This window comes from Xenopus tropicalis, chromosome 1, assembly GCF_000004195.4.
Source record: "Xenopus tropicalis strain Nigerian chromosome 1, UCB_Xtro_10.0, whole genome shotgun sequence".
NCBI classification, from domain to species: domain Eukaryota; kingdom Metazoa; phylum Chordata; class Amphibia; order Anura; family Pipidae; genus Xenopus; species Xenopus tropicalis.
This window is the reverse complement of record NC_030677.2, coordinates 34,565,050-34,586,126: the sequence shown is the minus strand read 5'-3', so window position 1 is coordinate 34,586,126 and position 21,077 is coordinate 34,565,050. Positions and strand designations below refer to the sequence as shown.

Below are 21,077 nucleotides of genomic sequence, written 5' to 3'. Positions count from 1 at the left end.
GGTGGAATAGCAAAGGGGCACCGCAGGGAGTGCTGGATTGCTGAGCCAGGTGGGGACAGGAGATCCCACTGAGACTGGGGACAGTGGTGAAGAGCCAAAGGTAGCTACCAGAGGTAGTCCCCAGATAGCTACCTTTGGCTCTTCACCACTGTCCCCAGTCTCAGTGGGATCTCCTGTCCCCACCTGGCTCAGCAATCCGGCACTCCCTGCGGTGCCCCTTTGCTATTCCACCAGGAATTTTACTGGCAGACTCCTAGTCGAAGCTCAACAAGCCCTCTTGTAGCCTACCCCTATCCGCTTGGGTCCCTATTCTGTGGATGATCCACTGGAAACACTGTTTCCCTCTACTCTCCTGGTTGGGGCAATAGGCGGCCCATGCTACATAACCCTGACTCAGACACCTAGTGCCTGCTCCACTTTCAGCTGCCCTGTTCTACCCTTTCCTTACCCTACAGGTGGTTCTTCTTTTCCTTCAGCTGGCCTCTTCCGTGTTCTCCCACAAAGACCCTTAATTCTGGGTGTGGTCCCCTTTTTATACCTTCTGCCCCACACTGCCTGTAGTGGTCGGGGTGTGAACTACACTTATACAATCCCAATAAACATTAACTAAATTCTGCTGCCACCTAGTGGTCATACCAAGTAACACCACTTTCCCACATACAAATTAACACACAATTTTCACCTTCTTACACACTTACCTGCTCACTGCCTACTTAACACAAACTCCCAGTCACCCCTAAAACTAAACACAACTACACAACTGCCTGCCCTCCCACCCCTCCACACAAGTGCCCAACCCACCCACCTACCAATACTTCCCCCCACACACAGACCACATATAGCCCTGATCCAGGGATCAATACCGACTGCCGTTTCTAGGAGTCAGGAAGGAATTTTTACCCTCAGTGCAAATTGGCCTAGCACAGAGGTTTTTTGCCTTCCTCTGGACCATTGGCTATTAGGAATGCCCCACCCAAAATACATTATTTTTCAATAAATCCTGTGTCCACCAACAGGTTTCCCCATAAACATGTCTCTGTGTTTTTCTTGAATCCCTTTGTTGAGTATTGGAGGGGGGGGGGGCTCCTCTGCCTCATTCTGCTTATGGTGACTGATCAATTGTGTAACTTGGTAATTAATACCACAGAGGGGCTTCTCAAATTGTGCAAACTGGGCAAAATTGGGATTAGTTGAAGAAATGAATGGGTTAATTTCTCTGCAGGGAGTTGTTGGAATGGGTTCTGCTGTGGGACTTAATTCATTTGTACCTGATGAGGCTGAAAGATGAAGGGAGCCATAGACACAGATATGAGGGTATCCTGCCTACTATATGTTTATAAAGTGCAGATTGGGGATTATAGGCAGATAGGGAGTGTTGTGTTTTCCCATAAAAGCAATCAGCGCACCAGAGCCCCTATCCTTTAGATTAGAGGAATGGAGCTTCCATTTGAAGCAGCGTAGGGGGTTCCTCATGGTGAGGGCAGTGAGGTTGGGGAATGCCCTTCCTAGAGATGTGGTAATGGCAGACTCTGTTAATGCCTATAAGAGGGGCCTGGATGAGTTGTTGAACAAGCACAGTATCCAAGGCTATTGTGATACTAATATCTACAGTTAGTATTAGTGGTTGTATATATAGTTTATGTATGTGATAGTATAGATTGGTAAGTATAGGTTGTATATGCTGGGTTTACTTGGAAGGGTTGAACTTGATGGATGGTCTTTTTTCAACCCTATGTAACTATGTAACCAAGTTCCTTTCCCATGTTATGTCTCCTCCAGTTAAAAAATACCAAAATACCCACCAGGTGTAACATAGTCTGGCATTTTCTATTGTGTTTTGCTGGTAAGTCTTTGCATTCTAGCTATCTCACTATCTAGAGGTAGGATTTAACACTCAAAAAATGATTTAATGGTATAAAGGTAAATATGTGAATTGTATGTATGTATATCTTTATTTATAAAGCGCTACTTATGTACGCAGCGCTGTACAGTAGAATTCATTAATACAGACAGGGGGTTAAAGATAATGGATAAATACAAAGTACAACAATAAATACAAAGTGCAGTTGGAATAAGAGTCAGAAACACAAGATGAAGGAGGTCCCTGCCCCGTAGAGCTTACAATCTATATGGGAGGGGTAACTAACAGACACAAATGGGCAAATGTAAGTGCTATAGGTCACAGTGGGTGACATTACAGTATAAGTGCCAGTTTCCAGATCAGGTGCTGGGTGAGTGCTCCAAAAGGTAGTCTTTAAGTTTAGTTTTAAAAAGACTGGGGGAGGATTCTCTCCGGAGGAAATCAGGGAGGGTATTCCAAATGTAAGGGGCAGCAAGGCAGAAGGGTTTAAGGCGGGAAACAGCAGTAGTAGTGGGGGGCGCAACCAAACGGTTGCTCTGCGAGGAACGAAGGAGTCGGCCAGGAACGTACGGAGACACCAGGGAAGAGATGTAGTAAGGAGCAGAGGAATAGAGGGCTTTGAAGGTTAAGAGAAGGAGTTTGTAAACTATTCTTTGTTTAACAGGAAGCCACGATAAGGCCTTTAGCAGGGGAAGGGCCTGAACTCTCCTGGATGAGAGGAGGAGAATTCTGGCAGCAGTGTTTAATATAGACTGTAGGGGGGAAAGATGGGAGTTAGGGAGGCCGGTTAGCAGCAGGTTACAGTAATGTGAATTGTCAGTAAAGCTTGATAAAAGGCCAAGTTTGGCCTAAACATTTCTGTAATGTCCTACAAAGTACAATAAAGGCATTCAGTGCCAGAATTAGGAGTAGGCGCATGCCTAGGGCACAAGAATTGGGGGGAGCTGGGCATGTACCCCTTTTGTCTCCTACCCATAGTCAGGGCCCTTGCCCCCCCAAATTCCCCCCCACCTTCATCCCCAGTAGCCTATGTGCACATGTTCATTCACTTATGTGTGCACACTGTGTGCCCGCCAATGGTGCAAAACATACATTTGAGTCATACACTCCAAAAATTGAAATGTTATTTTGTTGTGTGAGAAGAATATGTAGCATATTAGGTAAAATATCTGAGGTGGAGGAAATGCCTATGATTGAAAGGTTCAGCAAGAATATCTATATGGGGGTGTGTAAGTGAGGATTGCATAAAGTAACTACAAATATGATGAGAATTCCCAGCTAAAATGTCCCAGAAATTAGGTGTATGGAAATGGGAAAATTAAGGGAGAGAATAAATTAACACATAGAAAAAGTAGAAAAGGGAGTTGAGAGTCAAATCACATTAAACAGTTCCATACCTCCCAACTGGCCCCGATTTTTGTGGGACAGCACCTCTTTTAACAGCTCAGCCAGCAGTCCAGGATTCTTACTGAAAATTCCCTCATTTCCCTTTGATCTCCTGCATTGAACCTGCACTGAACACTAAAAAAGATACAATGTTTCCCAAACATAATGAAAATGTAGCTTTTGGCAGAGAGCCCAGAAAAGTTAACAAGCTACACCTGCACTTAGATAAAACTGTGACTAATAAGCTAAACAGGTCTCTTGGGGGAACTGAGACTTGCAGCTTAAAGTGTCATTCTACTTTTTTTTTTTTTTAGCTTAACTCTAATAACACCTAAACTAAGACCCCCAATCCCCCAGAAATGTGTTCAAACTTAAAAATAACCTGACAAATTTTGCAATATGGGAGTGGTATTTATGGGGTGTGGTTGCAAAAATGGGAGTAGTCATGAATGTTTTTCTTTTTGTCCCTCTTTGCATTTTTCAAATGTTGGGAGGTATGCAATACCCCAATAAAAACCCTAATGAATTAACATTTTGGGGTATAACAACAATGTCAACTAACTGGAGGGGCGGTGACATTGTTAGGAAAACACTGCAGGAAGAAACCGAATAGATTTATAATATGGAAACTTTCACTTTGAAGGGATTAAATATTGATATAAATTTGAGAGCATTTTTATAATGAAACAGTGAATTGCACATATATATGTAAGCACTTTATCCATTTTACACGTATGAAAGCGGGAAACAAAAACAATGACGTAAACGTGACATGTGAACAGACTAAATACAAATGGAGAAACAAATAAAAGTAAATCGGTCAATAAATAAATCCGGTAAAGTGAACCATGCTCAAAATATAGTGGTATATCCTGTGTATAGATCGCATTCAAAAGTGTACACTAGAGAAAAGCTATAACATATACATCCAAAAGAAATATAACAGTTCATGTATCGCATCGCGTGGTGTGTATATAGAGGGACGCCTAATGGATTATATCACGTCATACAACCAATGTAATGTTACATTGAACCAAAGAAACATAAACAAAAATGTATTCAGAAATAAACATAATAAAATAAAAATAATACAAAAAGCACAATACCCATGCCCAGTATACATAAGTGTAACAATGTAACTAAAACAGCATATGTAAAGAAGCGATCCGATAACTGAGATATGATCATACAAATAAATAAATAGATAAAACAAAAAAGAGAACAGTGCAGAAGGGGAATATTACGGGTGTCCAGGAAACAAAGGTAAGTCAACTCTCGCAGGGAACATACTGATATGTATGACCGGTTGTCTCTTATTTGGATTCAAAGTGGTAGTGGTTACCCAGCTCGGCACACAGCTCACAGGAAGCAGGTAGGTGATATGGCGCGATCCCCCGTTGTGCCATCGATGGCAGGGACCCCGAAGGTACCAAGCCCTTATTGTAAATCAGAGGCAAGAAGCACACGGTGTGCCAGAAGAGGACAAAAGCACCAGGGGGTGCCGCGCTAGTGATGAAAGACCAAAAGCGCATGTCTACCCACCGTAGTGCTGCGGATGTAAAGAGGAAAGTTCCCCTCAGTGGGAGGATGTGCACAAACTGACCAACGTCCAACCCACATCAATCAAATTAGCCACAATATTCCCATATTGGAAAACACAAGGAACAGCAGCGGCTGCAATAAAGAGGAGATTTAAGCGCAGAGCCCACCGCACAAGGGGCAACTACAGCTCATCCTCTTATTGCTATGGGTGCCTGCCCTAGCAACAGCAACGAGCGCAGGTAGCTACAGCTCATCATATTGTCACTTCGGGTCTTTATATATTAGTTAGCCCACAGCTTTAGTGTGGCAGAAGTGCAATAGGGTAAAGAAGTGGCTGTATAACGGGGTTATAAAGGGGCCTTAGTTGTAACGAGCTCTGGGTAAAAGATAGTTGTTCATATGGAATGGGGACTAAAATTTATAACAAGATCAAAACGAAACCAGCGAGAGTTGGGAGCCATCACCAAAAGAAGCTGAGAACCGAATAAAGAAATAGAGCTACTAGGGTTGATTCAGTAAAGTGCGATAAGTTTTATCGCACTTTTTTTGCGTTAAAATTGACGCGAAAATTAGCATGCGATTCACTACAGTATTACCGCGTGCGTTAAGTCGCATATCTCATGTGTAATTTTCGCGCAACAGCATGCGTTAGTTTTAACGCATGCGTTAATTAGCGTGCTGAAAAGAATACTAACGCATGATTCACAAACACTTAGACACGCAAAGTTAATGAGCTTTTGGCAACACAATATGGACTTTGCAGTGGGATTTATTCAAGTCTGTGTTGGCCCCAGAGTGATGCAGCCTCCAGATTGCAGGGAAATGGGCATTTTTAATACAGTAATTTTACGAAAGTAATGGCATGTATGGCTAACATGGCGTGCGTTTATTCGCACGACTATTTATATGCGGCTACAATTGATGAAATGGGATTTGCAGCGAATTTTTGGACGTGCAGCGAATTTTTCCGCGGCAAATGTTTTCATGCGTTTCGCAAAACAATCCGCCAATGGCCAAACACAGGAAAAAATTTGCCGTGGAAAAATTTGCAGCACGGCCAAAAATTGTCGCAGGTGTAAAAAAATAATAGTCGCGGGCAACAATTTTTTTGGCCGCATGACATTTTTGCCGTTTTGCAAATTTTTTCGCTAAAGATAAACGGAACAGATTCACTCATCACTAGCGGCTACTATTTATAAGCAGCTACTAATTATATGGTACCATTTATATGCTTCTATTTATATGCTACCATTTATATGTGGCGACAATTTATATGCGGCAACTATACGCGGGCGTATAAAATTTTTGATGCACGCTATAAATAGCGCACGTTTTAACGCACTTTAGTGAATCAGCCCTACTGTGTCTATGTAGGAGAGAAACAATGAAACAAAAAAGTTAAACATAATGTCGTTAAAAGAAACACAGTAAGAGAGAGTTTGCAGCCACTTGTACATGGCTAAACTATAGGTCAAAGTGCTGGAACTATCACTTGTGGCTAGCTCGAAAAGCCCTAAGATAGAAGAGCGTATATAAACACCCTCAGGGTATGTAGCATCAAGCAGATATTAATACAACCTTAGACGCATCAGATATCATTTGAAACAAATCTCATGTCAGTCAGACAGTCACCCTGTAATGCTAGAATGTGTACAGCAGCAGTCTTATTTTATGGTAGATAAAATGATGAATATGACCCCATTTCATTCAGGCCCATGGGGTTCAGGGTGTTCAGTCTGTGGATCCAACGTAGTTCAAGTTGGAGTAAGGTCTTCTCCCGGTTACCCCCACGGATCACTGGGGGAACATGATCAATCACCATACTGCGGAGGCTGGCCAGGGAATGTTGATGGTTAAGGAAATGTAGATCCAGTGGGGTGTCAGCTTTACCCCTATCCAGAGCTAGTCTGATTGCGGATTGATGGTTCGCCATCCGGTCACGGAATGTAGTACCGTATATACTCGAGTATAAGCTGACCCGAATATAAGCCGAGGTACCTAATTTTACCTAAGAAAACTGGAAAAACGTACTGACTCGAGTATAAGCCTAGGGTGGGAAATGCAGCAGCTACTGCTAAGTTTTAACAATCAAAATAAATACCAATAAAATTACATTAATTGAGGCATCAGTGGGGTATATGTTTTTCAATATTTATTTCAAAGAAAAACCGTAAACTAGCTCTGTAAGCGGAGAAGAGGGTCAACAAAAACAATATGAGTACTACCCCATGCTCATTGCACATTGGCAAACTGGCAGCAGACCCAGTCCCGGAGGGATGTAAGGGGAAATAAGTATTGCTAGTGGGAGCCTAGGCCAGGGCACTGGAGGGTCTGGTTGCGGGTGGCCTAATTTGCACACAAAGGACAGAGGGTGCTAGTCTGGAGGGACCCATGGCACCCGACTCGAGTATAAGCCAAGGGGGACTTTTTCAGCACATTTTGGGTGCTGAAAAACTAGGCTTATACTCGAGTATATACAGTAATTGTTTTCCCCACGTATAGGAGATCACACGGGCATTTAATGAAATAAATAATAAATTTAGATGTGCATGTGAGTCTGTGTTTGATGTATATAATCTTCCCATTGTGTGGGTGATTGAAACTGGGTCCAGTCATCAGATTACCACAAGTGGTGCAAGAGGGACATTTGTAACGAGCTAGCCACAAGTGATAGTTCCAGCACTTTGACCTATAGTTTAGGTACAAGTGGCTCCAAACTCTCTCTTACTGTGTTTCTTTTAACGACATTATGTTTAACTTTTTTGTTTCATTGTTTCTCTCCTACATAGACACAGTAGGGCTGATTCACTAAAGTGCGTTAAAACGTGCGCTATTTATAGCGTGCGTCAAAAATTTTATACACCCGCGTATAGTTGCCGCATATAAATTGTCGCCACATATAAATGGTAGCATATAAATAGAAGCATATAAATGGTACCATATAATTAGTAGCTGCTTATAAATAGTAGCCGCTACTGTTCCGTTTATCTTTAGCGAAAAATTCGCAAAACGGCAAAAATGTCATGCGGCCAAAAAAATTGTTGCCCGCGACTATTATTTTTTTACGCCTACGACAATTTTTGGCCATGCAGCGAATTTTTCTACGGCAAATTTTTTCCTGCATTTTACCATCGGCGGATTGTTTTGCGAAATGCATGAAAACATTTGCCGCGGAAAAATTCGCTGCACGTCCAAAAATTCGCTGCGAATCCCATTTCATCAATTGAAGCCGCATATAAATAGTCGTGCGAATAAATGCACGCCATGTTAGCCATACATGCCAATACTTTGCACACCAACACAGACTTGAATAAATCCCACTGCAAAGTCCATATTTTATTGCCAAAAGCTCATTAACTGTACTTTTCTATAATTACCGCCTGCCTCAAGTAGGTGTTAATTTTCGCATAGCCTAATGCGATATTTTGCGCGTCTAAGTGTTTGTGAATCATGCGTTAGTATTCTTTTCAGGGCGCTAATTAACGCATGCGTTAAAACTAACGCATGCGGTTGCGTGAAAATTAACACATGAGATATGCGACTTAATGCACGCGGTAATACTGTAGTGAATCGCACGCTAATTTTCGCATCAATTTTAACGCAAAAAAAGTGCGATAAAACTTATCGCACTTTACTGAATCAACCCTAGTAGCTCTATTTCTTTATTCGGTTCTCAGCTTCTTTTGGTGATGGCTCCCAACTCTCGCTGGTTTCGTTTTGATCTTGTTATAAATTTTAGTCCCCATTCCATTTGAACAACTATCTTTTACCCAGAGCTCGTTACAACTAAGGCCCCTTTATAACCCCGTTATACAGCCACTTCTTTACCCTATTGCACTTCTGCCACACTAAAGCTGTGGGCTAACTAATATATAAAGACCCGAAGTGACAATATGATGAGCTGTAGCTACCTGCGCTCGTTGCTGTTGCTAGGGCAGGCACCCATAGCAATAAGAGGATGAGCTGTAGTTGCCCCTTGTGCGGTGGGCTCTGCGCTTAAATCTCCTCTTTATTGCAGCCGCTGCTATTCCTTGTGTTTTCCAATATGGGAATATTGAGGCTAATTTGATTGATGCGGGTTGGACGTTGGTCAGTTTGTGCACATCCTCCCACTGAGGGGAACTTTCCTCTTTACATTCGCAGCACTACGGTGGGTAGACATGCGCTTTTGGTCTTTCATCACTAGCGCGGCACCCCCTGGTGCTTTTGTCCTCTTCTGGCACACCGTGTGCTTCCTGCCTCTGATTTACAATAAGGGCTTGGTACCTTCGGGGTCCCTGCCATCGATGGCACAACGGGGGATCGCGCCATATCACCTACCTGCTTCCTGTGAGCTGTGTGCCGAGCTGGGTAACCACTACCACTTTGAATCCAAATAAGAGACAACCGGTCATACATATCAGTATGTTCCCTGCGAGAGTTGACTTACCTTTGTTTCCTGGACACCCGTAATATTCCCCTTCTGCACTGTTCTCTTTTTTGTTTTATCTATTTATGTATTTGTATGATCATATCTCAGTTATCGGATCGCTTCTTTACATATGCTGTTTTAGTTACATTGTTACACTTATGTATACTGGGCATGGGTATTGTGCTTTTTGTATTATTTTTATTTTATTATGTTTATTTCTGAATACATTTTTGTTTATGTTTCTTTGGTTCAATGTAACATTACATTGGTTGTATGACGTGATATAATCCATTAGGCGTCCCTCTATATACACACCACGCGATGCGATACACGAACTGTTATATTTCTTTTGGATGTATATGTTATAGCTTTTCTCTAGTGTACACTTTTGAATGCGATCTATACACAGGATATACCACTATATTTTGAGCATGGTTCACTTTACCGGATTTATTTATTGACCGATTTACTTTTATTTGTTTCTCCATTTGTATTTAGTCTGTTCACATGTCACGTTTACGTCATTGTTTTTGTTTCCCGCCACTTTTTGTATTTAGTTTTGTAACTTTGAGAAAGGCTGGAACACCAGCCGAAACGTCAGTTTTTGTTATAATCTACTAATAAACCTTTTTGTTCTACATAAGTCCTTTGTGGAGCGACCTGTTTGTTTTGGTTTATATATATATATAAGTGCAATGTGCTTTCATACGTGTAAAATGGATAAAGTGCTTACATATATATGTGCAATTCACTGTTTCATTATAAAAATGCTCTCAAATTTATATCAATATTTAATCCCTTCAAAGTGAAAGTTTCCATATTATAAATCTATTCGGTTTCTTCCTGCAGTGTTTTCCTAACAATGTCACCGCCCCTCCAGTTAGTTGACATTGTTGTTATACCCCAAAATGTTAATTCATTAGGGTTTTTATTGGGGTATTGCATACCTCCCAACATTTGAAAAATGCAAAGAGGGACAAAAAGAAAAACATTCATGACTACTCCCATTTTTGCAACCACACCCCATAAATACCACTCCCATATTGCAAAATTTGTCAGGTTATTTTTAAGTTTGAACACATTTCTGGGGGATTGGGGGTCTTAGTTTAGGTGTTATTAGAGTTAAGCTAAAAAAAAAAAAAAGTAGAATGACACTTTAAGCTGCAAGTCTCAGTTCCCCCAAGAGACCTGTTTAGCTTATTAGTCACAGTTTTATCTAAGTGCAGGTGTAGCTTGTTAACTTTTCTGGGCTCTCTGCCAAAAGCTACATTTTCATTATGTTTGGGAAACATTGTATCTTTTTTAGTGTTCAGTGCAGGTTCAATGCAGGAGATCAAAGGGAAATGAGGGAATTTTCAGTAAGAATCCTGGACTGCTGGCTGAGCTGTTAAAAGAGGTGCTGTCCCACAAAAATCGGGGCCAGTTGGGAGGTATGGAACTGTTTAATGTGATTTGACTCTCAACTCCCTTTTCTACTTTTTCTATGTGTTAATTTATTCTCTCCCTTAATTTTCCCATTTCCATACACCTAATTTCTGGGACATTTTAGCTGGGAATTCTCATCATATTTGTAGTTACTTTATGCAATCCTCACTTACACACCCCCATATAGATATTCTTGCTGAACCTTTCAATCATAGGCATTTCCTCCACCTCAGATATTTTACCTAATATGCTACATATTCTTCTCACACAACAAAATAACATTTCAATTTTTGGAGTGTATGACTCAAATGTATGTTTTGCACCATTGGCGGGCACACAGTGTGCACACATAAGTGAATGAACATGTGCACATAGGCTACTGGGGATGAAGGTGGGGGGGAATTTGGGGGGGCAAGGGCCCTGACTATGGGTAGGAGACAAAAGGGGTACATGCCCAGCTCCCCCCAATTCTTGTGCCCTAGGCATGCGCCTACTCCTAATTCTGGCACTGAATGCCTTTATTGTACTTTGTAGGACATTACAGAAATGTTTAGGCCAAACTTGGCCTTTTATCAAGCTTTACTGACAATTCACATTACTGTAACCTGCTGCTAACCGGCCTCCCTAACTCCCATCTTTCCCCCCTACAGTCTATATTAAACACTGCTGCCAGAATTCTCCTCCTCTCATCCAGGAGAGTTCAGGCCCTTCCCCTGCTAAAGGCCTTATCGTGGCTTCCTGTTAAACAAAGAATAGTTTACAAACTCCTTCTCTTAACCTTCAAAGCCCTCTATTCCTCTGCTCCTTACTACATCTCTTCCCTGGTGTCTCCGTACGTTCCTGGCCGACTCCTTCGTTCCTCGCAGAGCAACCGTTTGGTTGCGCCCCCCACTACTACTGCTGTTTCCCGCCTTAAACCCTTCTGCCTTGCTGCCCCTTACATTTGGAATACCCTCCCTGATTTCCTCCGGAGAGAATCCTCCCCCAGTCTTTTTAAAACTAAACTTAAAGACTACCTTTTGGAGCACTCACCCAGCACCTGATCTGGAAACTGGCACTTATACTGTAATGTCACCCACTGTGACCTATAGCACTTACATTTGCCCATTTGTGTCTGTTAGTTACCCCTCCCATATAGATTGTAAGCTCTACGGGGCAGGGACCTCCTTCATCTTGTGTTTCTGACTCTTATTCCAACTGCACTTTGTATTTATTGTTGTACTTTGTATTTATCCATTATCTTTAACCCCCTGTCTGTATTAATGAATTCTACTGTACAGCGCTGCGTACATAAGTAGCGCTTTATAAATAAAGATATACATACATACAATTCACATATTTACCTTTATACCATTAAATCATTTTTTGAGTGTTAAATCCTACCTCTAGATAGTGAGATAGCTAGAATGCAAAGACTTACCAGCAAAACACAATAGAAAATGCCAGACTATGTTACACCTGGTGGGTATTTTGGTATTTTTTAACTGGAGGAGACATAACATGGGAAAGGAACTTGGTTACATAGTTACATAGGGTTGAAAAAAGACCATCCATCAAGTTCAACCCTTCCAAGTAAACCCAGCATATACAACCTATACTTACCAATCTATACTATCACATACATAAACTATATATACAACCACTAATACTAACTGTAGATATTAGTATCACAATAGCCTTGGATACTGTGCTTGTTCAACAACTCATCCAGGCCCCTCTTATAGGCATTAACAGAGTCTGCCATTACCACATCTCTAGGAAGGGCATTCCCCAACCTCACTGCCCTCACCATGAGGAACCCCCTACGCTGCTTCAAATGGAAGCTCCATTCCTCTAATCTAAAGGATAGGGGCTCTGGTGCGCTGATTGCTTTTATGGGAAAACACAACACTCCCTATCTGCCTATAATCCCCAATCTGCACTTTATAAACATATAGTAGGCAGGATACCCTCATATCTGTGTCTATGGCTCCCTTCATCTTTCAGCCTCATCAGGTACAAATGAATTAAGTCCCACAGCAGAACCCATTCCAACAACTCCCTGCAGAGAAATTAACCCATTCATTTCTTCAACTAATCCCAATTTTGCCCAGTTTGCACAATTTGAGAAGCCCCTCTGTGGTATTAATTACCAAGTTACACAATTGATCAGTCACCATAAGCAGAATGAGGCAGAGGAGCCCCCCCCCCTCCAATACTCAACAAAGGGATTCAAGAAAAACACAGAGACATGTTTATGGGGAAACCTGTTGGTGGACACAGGATTTATTGAAAAATAATGTATTTTGGGTGGGGCATTCCTAATAGCCAATGGTCCAGAGGAAGGCAAAAAAACCTCTGTGCTAGGCCAATTTGCACTGAGGGTAAAAATTCCTTCCTGACTCCTAGAAACGGCAGTCGGTATTGATCCCTGGATCAGGGCTATATGTGGTCTGTGTGTGGGGGGAAGTATTGGTAGGTGGGTGGGTTGGGCACTTGTGTGGAGGGGTGGGAGGGCAGGCAGTTGTGTAGTTGTGTTTAGTTTTAGGGGTGACTGGGAGTTTGTGTTAAGTAGGCAGTGAGCAGGTAAGTGTGTAAGAAGGTGAAAATTGTGTGTTAATTTGTATGTGGGAAAGTGGTGTTACTTGGTATGACCACTAGGTGGCAGCAGAATTTAGTTAATGTTTATTGGGATTGTATAAGTGTAGTTCACACCCCGACCACTAGAGGCAGTGTGGGGCAGAAGGTATAAAAAGGGGACCACACCCAGAATTAAGGGTCTTTGTGGGAGAACACGGAAGAGGCCAGCTGAAGGAAAAGAAGAACCACCTGTAGGGTAAGGAAAGGGTAGAACAGGGCAGCTGAAAGTGGAGCAGGCACTAGGTGTCTGAGTCAGGGTTATGTAGCATGGGCCGCCTATTGCCCCAACCAGGAGAGTAGAGGGAAACAGTGTTTCCAGTGGATCATCCACAGAATAGGGACCCAAGCGGATAGGGGTAGGCTACAAGAGGGCTTGTTGAGCTTCGACTAGGAGTCTGCCAGTAAAATTCCTGGTGGAATAGCAAAGGGGCACCGCAGGGAGTGCCGGATTGCTGAGCCAGGTGGGGACAGGAGATCCCACTGAGACTGGGGACAGTGGTGAAGAGCCAAAGGTAGCTATCTGGGGACTACCTCTGGTAGCTACCTTTGGCTCTTCACCACTGTCCCCAGTCTCAGTGGGATCTCCTGTCCCCACCTGGCTCAGCAATCCAGCACTCCCTGCGGTGCCCCTTTGCTATTCCACCAGGAATTTTACTGGCAGACTCCTAGTCGAAGCTCAACAAGCCCTCTTGTAGCCTACCCCTATCCGCTTGGGTCCCTATTCTGTGGATGATCCACTGGAAACACTGTTTCCCTCTACTCTCCTGGTTGGGGCAATAGGCGGCCCATGCTACATAACCCTGACTCAGACACCTAGTGCCTGCTCCACTTTCAGCTGCCCTGTTCTACCCTTTCCTTACCCTACAGGTGGTTCTTCTTTTCCTTCAGCTGGCCTCTTCCGTGTTCTCCCACAAAGACCCTTAATTCTGGGTGTGGTCCCCTTTTTTTTACCTTCTGCCCCACACTGCCTCTAGTGGTCGGGGTGTGAACTACACTTATACAATCCCAATAAACATTAACTAAATTCTGCTGCCACCTAGTGGTCATACCAAGTAACAACACTTTCCCACATACAAATTAACACACAATTTTCACCTTCTTACAAGTGGGTGGATGCTTGTGTAATGATGTGCAGGGTAGGGAATTAGGGAGCAGGGGGAGGTTGATGGCAGCAGATCCCCCTGAGAATTCTTCTGGCGGAGTGCTGAAAAAAAAGGAGGAATAGTTTAGAAATTATTGAAATAGGAATAAATTATAGACACATTGTTGTTTGAGGATAGAAAAGGTTTAGTCTGGTTCTACCGCATATCAGCTACCTGGGGTGGCACTGTTAATCTCTGTATTGATCACCTAGTGCCTGACTAGTTTCCAATGGGAAAATCCATTTCCAAGCCAGCACTACAGCAGCCCAATGAGAATTACCATATCTCCCCCCTTTCATTGGCCTACTAGGGAATCAGCAGTGATATCTATATAATTGGCCAGATTTCTACTCAGAGTCAGCCACCTAGTTCAAGCTAAGGACAGCAATACACTGGGCAGCCAGGTGTAGGAGTTGCCATGCTTGCAATGTCCGCCTTTCTATTGTTTGATCATTTGTGCAGGCCTCCTGAGTGAATGGAATGACATTTAGGGGTATATTTATCATGCTGTGTAAAAAGCGGAGTGAAGCATTATCGGTGATGTTGCCCAGGGGAACCAATCAGCAATTAGTTTCAATAGTTAGAAAACCAAAGCAAAGCATCTGATTGGCTGCTATGAGCAACATCACCGGTAATGTTTCACTCCACTTTTTATACAGCATGATAAATATACCCTTAAGTGAAGCAGAGCTGCACTGGCTAACATGGTGCATCTGCAGATGAAAAGAGATTGGCAGTACACAGATACATTACCGAAATCCTCTGCAACCTTCTAGCGATGGCGCGGCGTACCCGTCTGCCCCGGGTTAGTCTCTCCACAGCTGGAGGCTCCTCTTGCTCATTTATTTCCTCCTCTGCAAATTGAGGCTCTCTGATGTTTATTATCTTCTCGGTGCCTAGAGGTTCTTCAGTGGAAATGACCTCCTCTGCAGTAGGAGGTTCAATTTGAGATGTTATTACCTCCTCTGTAGCAGGAGGCTCTATTTTAGATGTGATAACCTCTTCTGCAGTAGGAGGTTCAATTTGAGATGTTATTACCTCCTCTGTAGCAGGAGGCTCTATTTTAGATGTGATTACCTCCTCTGCAGTAGGAGGTTCAATTTGAGGTGTTATTTCCTCCTCTGCAGTAGGAGGTTCAATTTGAGATGTTATTACCTCCTCTGTAGCAGGAGGCTCTATTTTAGATGTGATTACCTCCTCTGCAGTAGGAGGTTCTATTTGAGGTGTTATTTCCTCCTCTGCAGCAGGAGGCTCTATCTGAGATGTTATTACCTCCTCTGCAGCAGGAGGCTCTATTTGAGATGTTATTACCTCCTCTGCAGCAGGAGGCTCTATTTGAGATGTGATTACCTCCTCTGCAATAGGAAGTTCAATTTGAGGTATTTCCTCCTCTGCAGCAGGAGGCTCTATTTGAGATGTTGTTTCCTCCTCTGCAGCAGGAGGCTCTATCTGAGATGTTATTACCTCCTCTGCAGCAGGAGGCTCTATTTGAGATGTTATTACCTCCTCTGCAGCAGGAGGCTTTTTTTGAGTGGCTATTAAGTCCTCTGCAGCAGGAGGTCGTTGTTGTTCCCTGGTCCTAAAGTGGAAAAAAAATCAGTATTGTAATTTGCTTCCGAAGCATTGATTGGATCAACGTTTTGGAACTCTTATCACTGGAGAAATATTTTACACTTATTTTCTTTGCTTACGCTTATCCTGCTACACAGCTGTCCCTAAGGTAAAAATTGGGCAGTTACTGAGCTGAGTAGGTTTTATGCTTTGCCATTGAGATAGGCTTCACCCCAATGAGAAGGGATGGCACCGTTTAGAAAACAACTACAACCCCTTTTAGGTGGGGGGACATTGGGTATATTGGATGAGTTGGTCAGACTAAATTGATAGACTGGCATACATTTTATTGGGCAAGGGCTCCTTTGCTTACGCTTATCCTGCTACACAGCTGTCCCTAAGGTAAAAATAGGGCAGTTACTGAGCTGAGTAGGTTTTATGCTTTGCCATTGAGATAGGCTTCACCCCAATGAGGAGGGATGGCACCGTTTAGAAAACAACTACAACCCCTTTTAGGTGGGGGGACATTGGGTATATTGGATGAGCTGGTCAGACTAAATTGATAGACTGACATACATTTTATTGGGCAAGGGATCTAGTTATACATGCAAGGTGCTTCAGTTTATCTTGCTCCATCTGTGCATCCCCCTTAGTATGTGTATAATCCAGATCTAGAATTGTTTTTGGCTTCCCTTAATATGTTCATAAGTAGATTAAAAGCATGTATTGGCATGTCAGCAATAACTGAGATCCATGCTATGGCTGTAGGCACCTAGAAAAGCAGCTTCTTAAAGATTCAATTGTTTTATTATGAAAGTGGCCAAAGCACCCACATTCACATAAGGAAAAAAGTAAATATATTGATCTTATGTGTCAATAACTGGAACGGAAAGTGTAATTTGCAAAATACATACCTGGCAGCTTTAAGCAGTTCCTTCTCCTTCTCCCAGATGTTTAAAATAATGGGCAGAAGAAGAGATCTGACGGTCTGCGAGTGCAGGGGAGGCACAAGGATAGGAGCAAAGGGAAAAGAAAGGAGACAGTTATGATTATGCCTGTATAGATGGTGCCAATAGTTCCTTTATACAGGGAGGGCAGTGAGGGGGTGGGATACCCTGGGGGGAGTGTAGCGCCTGGTCTCTGGTAGGTATATGTGTGTTTCCTTAATAGTCAGTAGCAGATAAATAGAAAATCCTAAAGGGACATGTGGTATTGTAAGTCTCGCAAAATGCCCCAAAAGCACCTCATATACAATTACCCTGTCTGCAATAAACTGATCAAAGCAAATATGTAGGAAGTGGTTACTAATACTTCTTTTTCTGCGAATATTGGCACAAACCCAGGTTAATGTTCCCTAAAAGTATTGCATGAATCCTGCAGAAATGGCAATAAATACCCAAAAAAGCATCAGGGGAAGTGATCAGGGAACTTACGTTCTGAAGTCGCAGGATCTCTAAATACTCCCACCGTAACAGTCGCTCTTCTGGTGTGTACTGTGGGAGAAGAGAGTAAATGTTAAGCGCTGCTTTGTACCAATGCCATTATTGTGCCCACGTGGGTAACAAAACTGTATGCAGTGTCTGGGCATCACCCCATACTGCATTGCAACAGTTTTATTGTTTCCGGTGAAAATGGCACTTACTGTAGGTGGGTGAATTTAGAAGCCCCCCCAGAAAGCAAAACATACAGTGAATAATAATGTTCCTTATTGTTACAGAGACATATAGTGAATAATAACCTCTCCTATAATAATAATAATGATGCTTACAGGAGTCAGCAACCGTTCGGTGCAGAGGACGCGGTATTCCCTTTCTAACTCTTCTAGTTGTTCCTGTAACATAAAAGAAAGTTCAAGGGTGAGAAAGGAATCTATGGATCAGTGCTATTCCTCTTGGAATCAGACCTATAAAGGAAGGGCTGGATCCCAGTGTCTTATCTGCCTCCTCATTATAATTGTGACTCCCTGACTGACTCCTAGGGGCTCATTTACAATGAAAGTGCAGCAGCAATACCATCTCAGTGGCAGCTGTGAGGCAGAAATATGAGGCAGCGCCACTGTGCAATTACCATTCAGCTGCAATATCACTATAGGCCACTTCATTATTCCAAATGGACTCGCATGGATCGTACCATTTCCAGCTCCTTCTGTAGCCGCAGGGACTTTAGGAAGACTGAGCCCTCACATATTAGCCTTATGAACACTGTGGCTACGTATCTTAAGCCATGTGCCATTTTTAATCATGTGAAACAAAGATTTAGGCATAAAATATGCTGGGACAAGAGCTGGCAATCTAAACCTATTTATTCCCTATTTATCAATTTATCTAAACTCCTTACCATAAAGTGGATCATTGCCAGATAGTCCGGGATGTTCCTCTTATCTGTAACTCTCGGATCCACCATGTACATTATGAGAAAGTGTTCTCTGAAAGAAAAATCCCATTAAGCATTAATAAAATGTTGCAATTCCCCCATATCTCAATGATTCCCAACATATAATAAGATCATTTGGTTTTACTTACAGGTCCACAATCTTTCCGTACCGGCGCCTGTAGTGATGTTCTGCAAGGGAAACACATTAGTATTAAACACTGAGCTAAAGGGGGAGAGGAATTCACATATAATAAACTAACGCCACCTTTGCCCATTACAAACACCATGTTGGCACTTTTCCTATCTGTTACATTTTGACTTAAAGGAACACTGTTTCCCAGAGTGCCACAGACGCACCGCCACACACTCACGAATAAAGAACATAAAAGAATGAATTTATTGGTCTAAAGTACAATACAACAAATGAATGCATAAGCCCACAGCATTTTGACCTGTCGAGGGTCTTCATTAGGGTATACAAAATCAAAAAAGGCAGAAAGAAGTGATACACAGAAATATACCCTCATGTCCTAAGATAATAATCACGCAGAGCATTTGTGTATATGCAAAAGTTCTCTGGAACGCATTTGCCTTTCAATTCGCCATTTGTAGGCAAGTAAATACGAATAATAAAGAAACCCTAACAAAACCAGGTGCAATAAAATAAGGAAAACCAACATAATAGACTAAATCAGTCGCAATAAAGCAGAATCTGGGCATTAAGAAGCAACAATATAATCCAACTTATACATTAACTATGCGGTTGCTATGGCCCTCCATAGCAACCAGCCATAGTTATGTACCCACAATTGGCAAGGTAAGTATAAGACCACATAAAGCTGCTGAAGGTAACTGGGATTACTGGGACTCTATGTTGGGGAAAAGCCTGTATCCTACTGACAAGCACAGCGACTTAAGGAACTGATGATTAATATAGGATTTTACCATAATAGGATGCAAGGGCTTCAAAATCATCAGAGTCCGCCCTGAAGTCATCTAAAATGGCGTAGAGCATCTGTAAGTGAAAGGAAAAGCGCATTAGGGACACAATGCAAAAATGATGTTGTATCTGTGGGAATATGTGTATGGTGAGGCAAGATGGACTCTGTGGAATAGTGTGTATAGTAAGGCAAGATGTGTCAGGTGAAGAGCTCTAATTGTGGGACAATGTGTATATTGTTTAGCAGAATAGTATCAGCGCTGTAACTGTAGGATGGTGTTTATACTAAGGAAGGCATACTGTGCACAACAGGACTGCTCAGCCTTTATACATATACGTGGGAGCTGCCATAGTGCTGCTTTGGGTGCCTGTTGGCTGCTATATCTGCACACAGGTAAATGGTACGGCAGCTCCTGCCCATATGAATAAAAGGAAGCAGTGACAGAAGTGGGAGAGGTGCAGACAGACAGACAGAGAGCTGCTTAAGGGGAGCTTCTATGGAATAGTGACAGGGAAACAGTGACTCTGACGAGAAAGGATTTGTACAAAAGAAACAGAGGAATTACCTCAAACGACGCCATTCTAATGAGCGATGGAAATCTAAAGGCACAGATACAAATGAGCATTATATTAGGTACAGCAATACAAAGAGTTTCACATATACTAATATGCCATGAAAGGGGCAGTTACCCTCCCAAACCCCTTTGTCTGCTCCTTTATTCTGTAATAGTACATTAGGCATAAGGACTTACAGGTTAAATTCCCAGTATTCCCCCTGTTTGTTTCCCAGGAGCAACTCAGGAAAGCGACTCAATGACTCTCAAAATGCTGAAATTGAATCCATGAGTTGGTGCATTTCTTAACTTCAATGCTACAGAGGGAAAGGCCTGAGCTTTATGCCCCAGGGTAGTTTTCTGCAGAGTGGGCTGCCACCATTTCCCCAGCTTCTTCCCAGCATCCCCTGCAGCCCAGACTTGGTACATGTGGAACTCTATAGAAAAGTTCTGTAGTGCACTTGCCCCAAGTCTGACTAAGGCCCAGGGGATGCTGGGAAGCTGTGGGAAGACGGGGCAGCCCGGCCTACAGAAAACTACCTTGGGCCGGTGCCCATTTTGATAAAAACAGCTCAAGCCCAGGAAAGAGATAAGTAACCTAACAAATTGCCCCCCCAGTAAATTTAGAGCAGACTTCCTTTAGAAAAAATCATGAACTGAATCAACTGGATTTGCTAGATTACCTTTAAAAAAGATCTTATCAGAAGATGGTAAAAGAACCAAAAGGTTCGGACAGAGGGTCCGGCCCAAGGCCGAGTACCCCAAGGGGCCCCTCAGTAGCTGCTGGCTTTCCTCAAGTTCAACTAAGAATGGAAAAAGTGAACTAAAGGAAAGCCAGAAAAAAATGACAATCCAAAAAAATTTGGTGAAAGCGCCGAAACCGCAAAAAACCACAGCCAGTCGCGCACTGTAGCAATCTGTATAGAGAAGGGAATAAAAAGTACAAGTCAACTTCAGGGTTAATGCATTTAGCACTTAATATTTCCAATGAAATACAGAGGAAGGCATCCCCACAATTTCAGACCCCCTCATTTAGACTGATCCCCCTCCACTAGTAAAGAATTGTAAATTAGGCCCTGTGTCCATAGTGAGTGAAAAGCGAACAAATACAGTTGGGCTTATTTATTAACACTGGGCAAGATTGTACCTGGGCAGTAACCCATAGCAATCAATCAGCGCTCAGCTTTGTTGCTAACTGCAGGTAGAACTATGAAAACACAAATATGATTGGTTGCAATGACCCAGTGTTGATAATTACCCCCCCCCCCCGACA

At 42.6% G+C, this 21,077-nt stretch overlaps 1 protein-coding gene across 1 annotated transcript; it reads right to left on the bottom strand.

Moving 5' to 3' along the window:
• Positions 1–14,315: 14,315 nt before the first annotated feature.
• Positions 14,316–20,716, bottom strand: LOC101730260 (glutenin, low molecular weight subunit). Its single transcript, XM_031904616.1, has 11 exons — positions 20,488–20,716; positions 19,817–19,850; positions 19,256–19,325; positions 18,460–18,499; positions 18,275–18,362; positions 17,706–17,768; positions 17,371–17,430; positions 16,852–16,925; positions 15,890–15,965; positions 15,140–15,643; positions 14,316–14,448 (listed from the first exon to the last, which is right to left on the bottom strand). Exons 2-11 carry the CDS (start codon positions 19,829–19,831, stop codon positions 14,389–14,391), a joined length of 1,050 nt encoding a protein of 349 aa, XP_031760476.1. The 5' UTR covers positions 19,832–19,850; positions 20,488–20,716; the 3' UTR covers positions 14,316–14,388.
• Between the last annotated feature and the right edge of the window lie 361 nt (positions 20,717–21,077).

What these genes read in the sequence shown, in the direction of transcription:
- LOC101730260 (XM_031904616.1), bottom strand. An exon ending in TACGGAAAGATTGTGGACCT is followed by an intron (nt 18,363 to 18,459) that starts GTAAGTAAAACC and finishes TTTTTCTTTCAG; the next exon opens with AGAACACTTTCTCATAATGT. An exon ending in AGATCCTGCGACTTCAGAAC is followed by an intron (nt 16,926 to 17,370) that starts GTAAGTTCCCTG and finishes CTGCACTCGCAG; the next exon opens with ACCGTCAGATCTCTTCTTCT.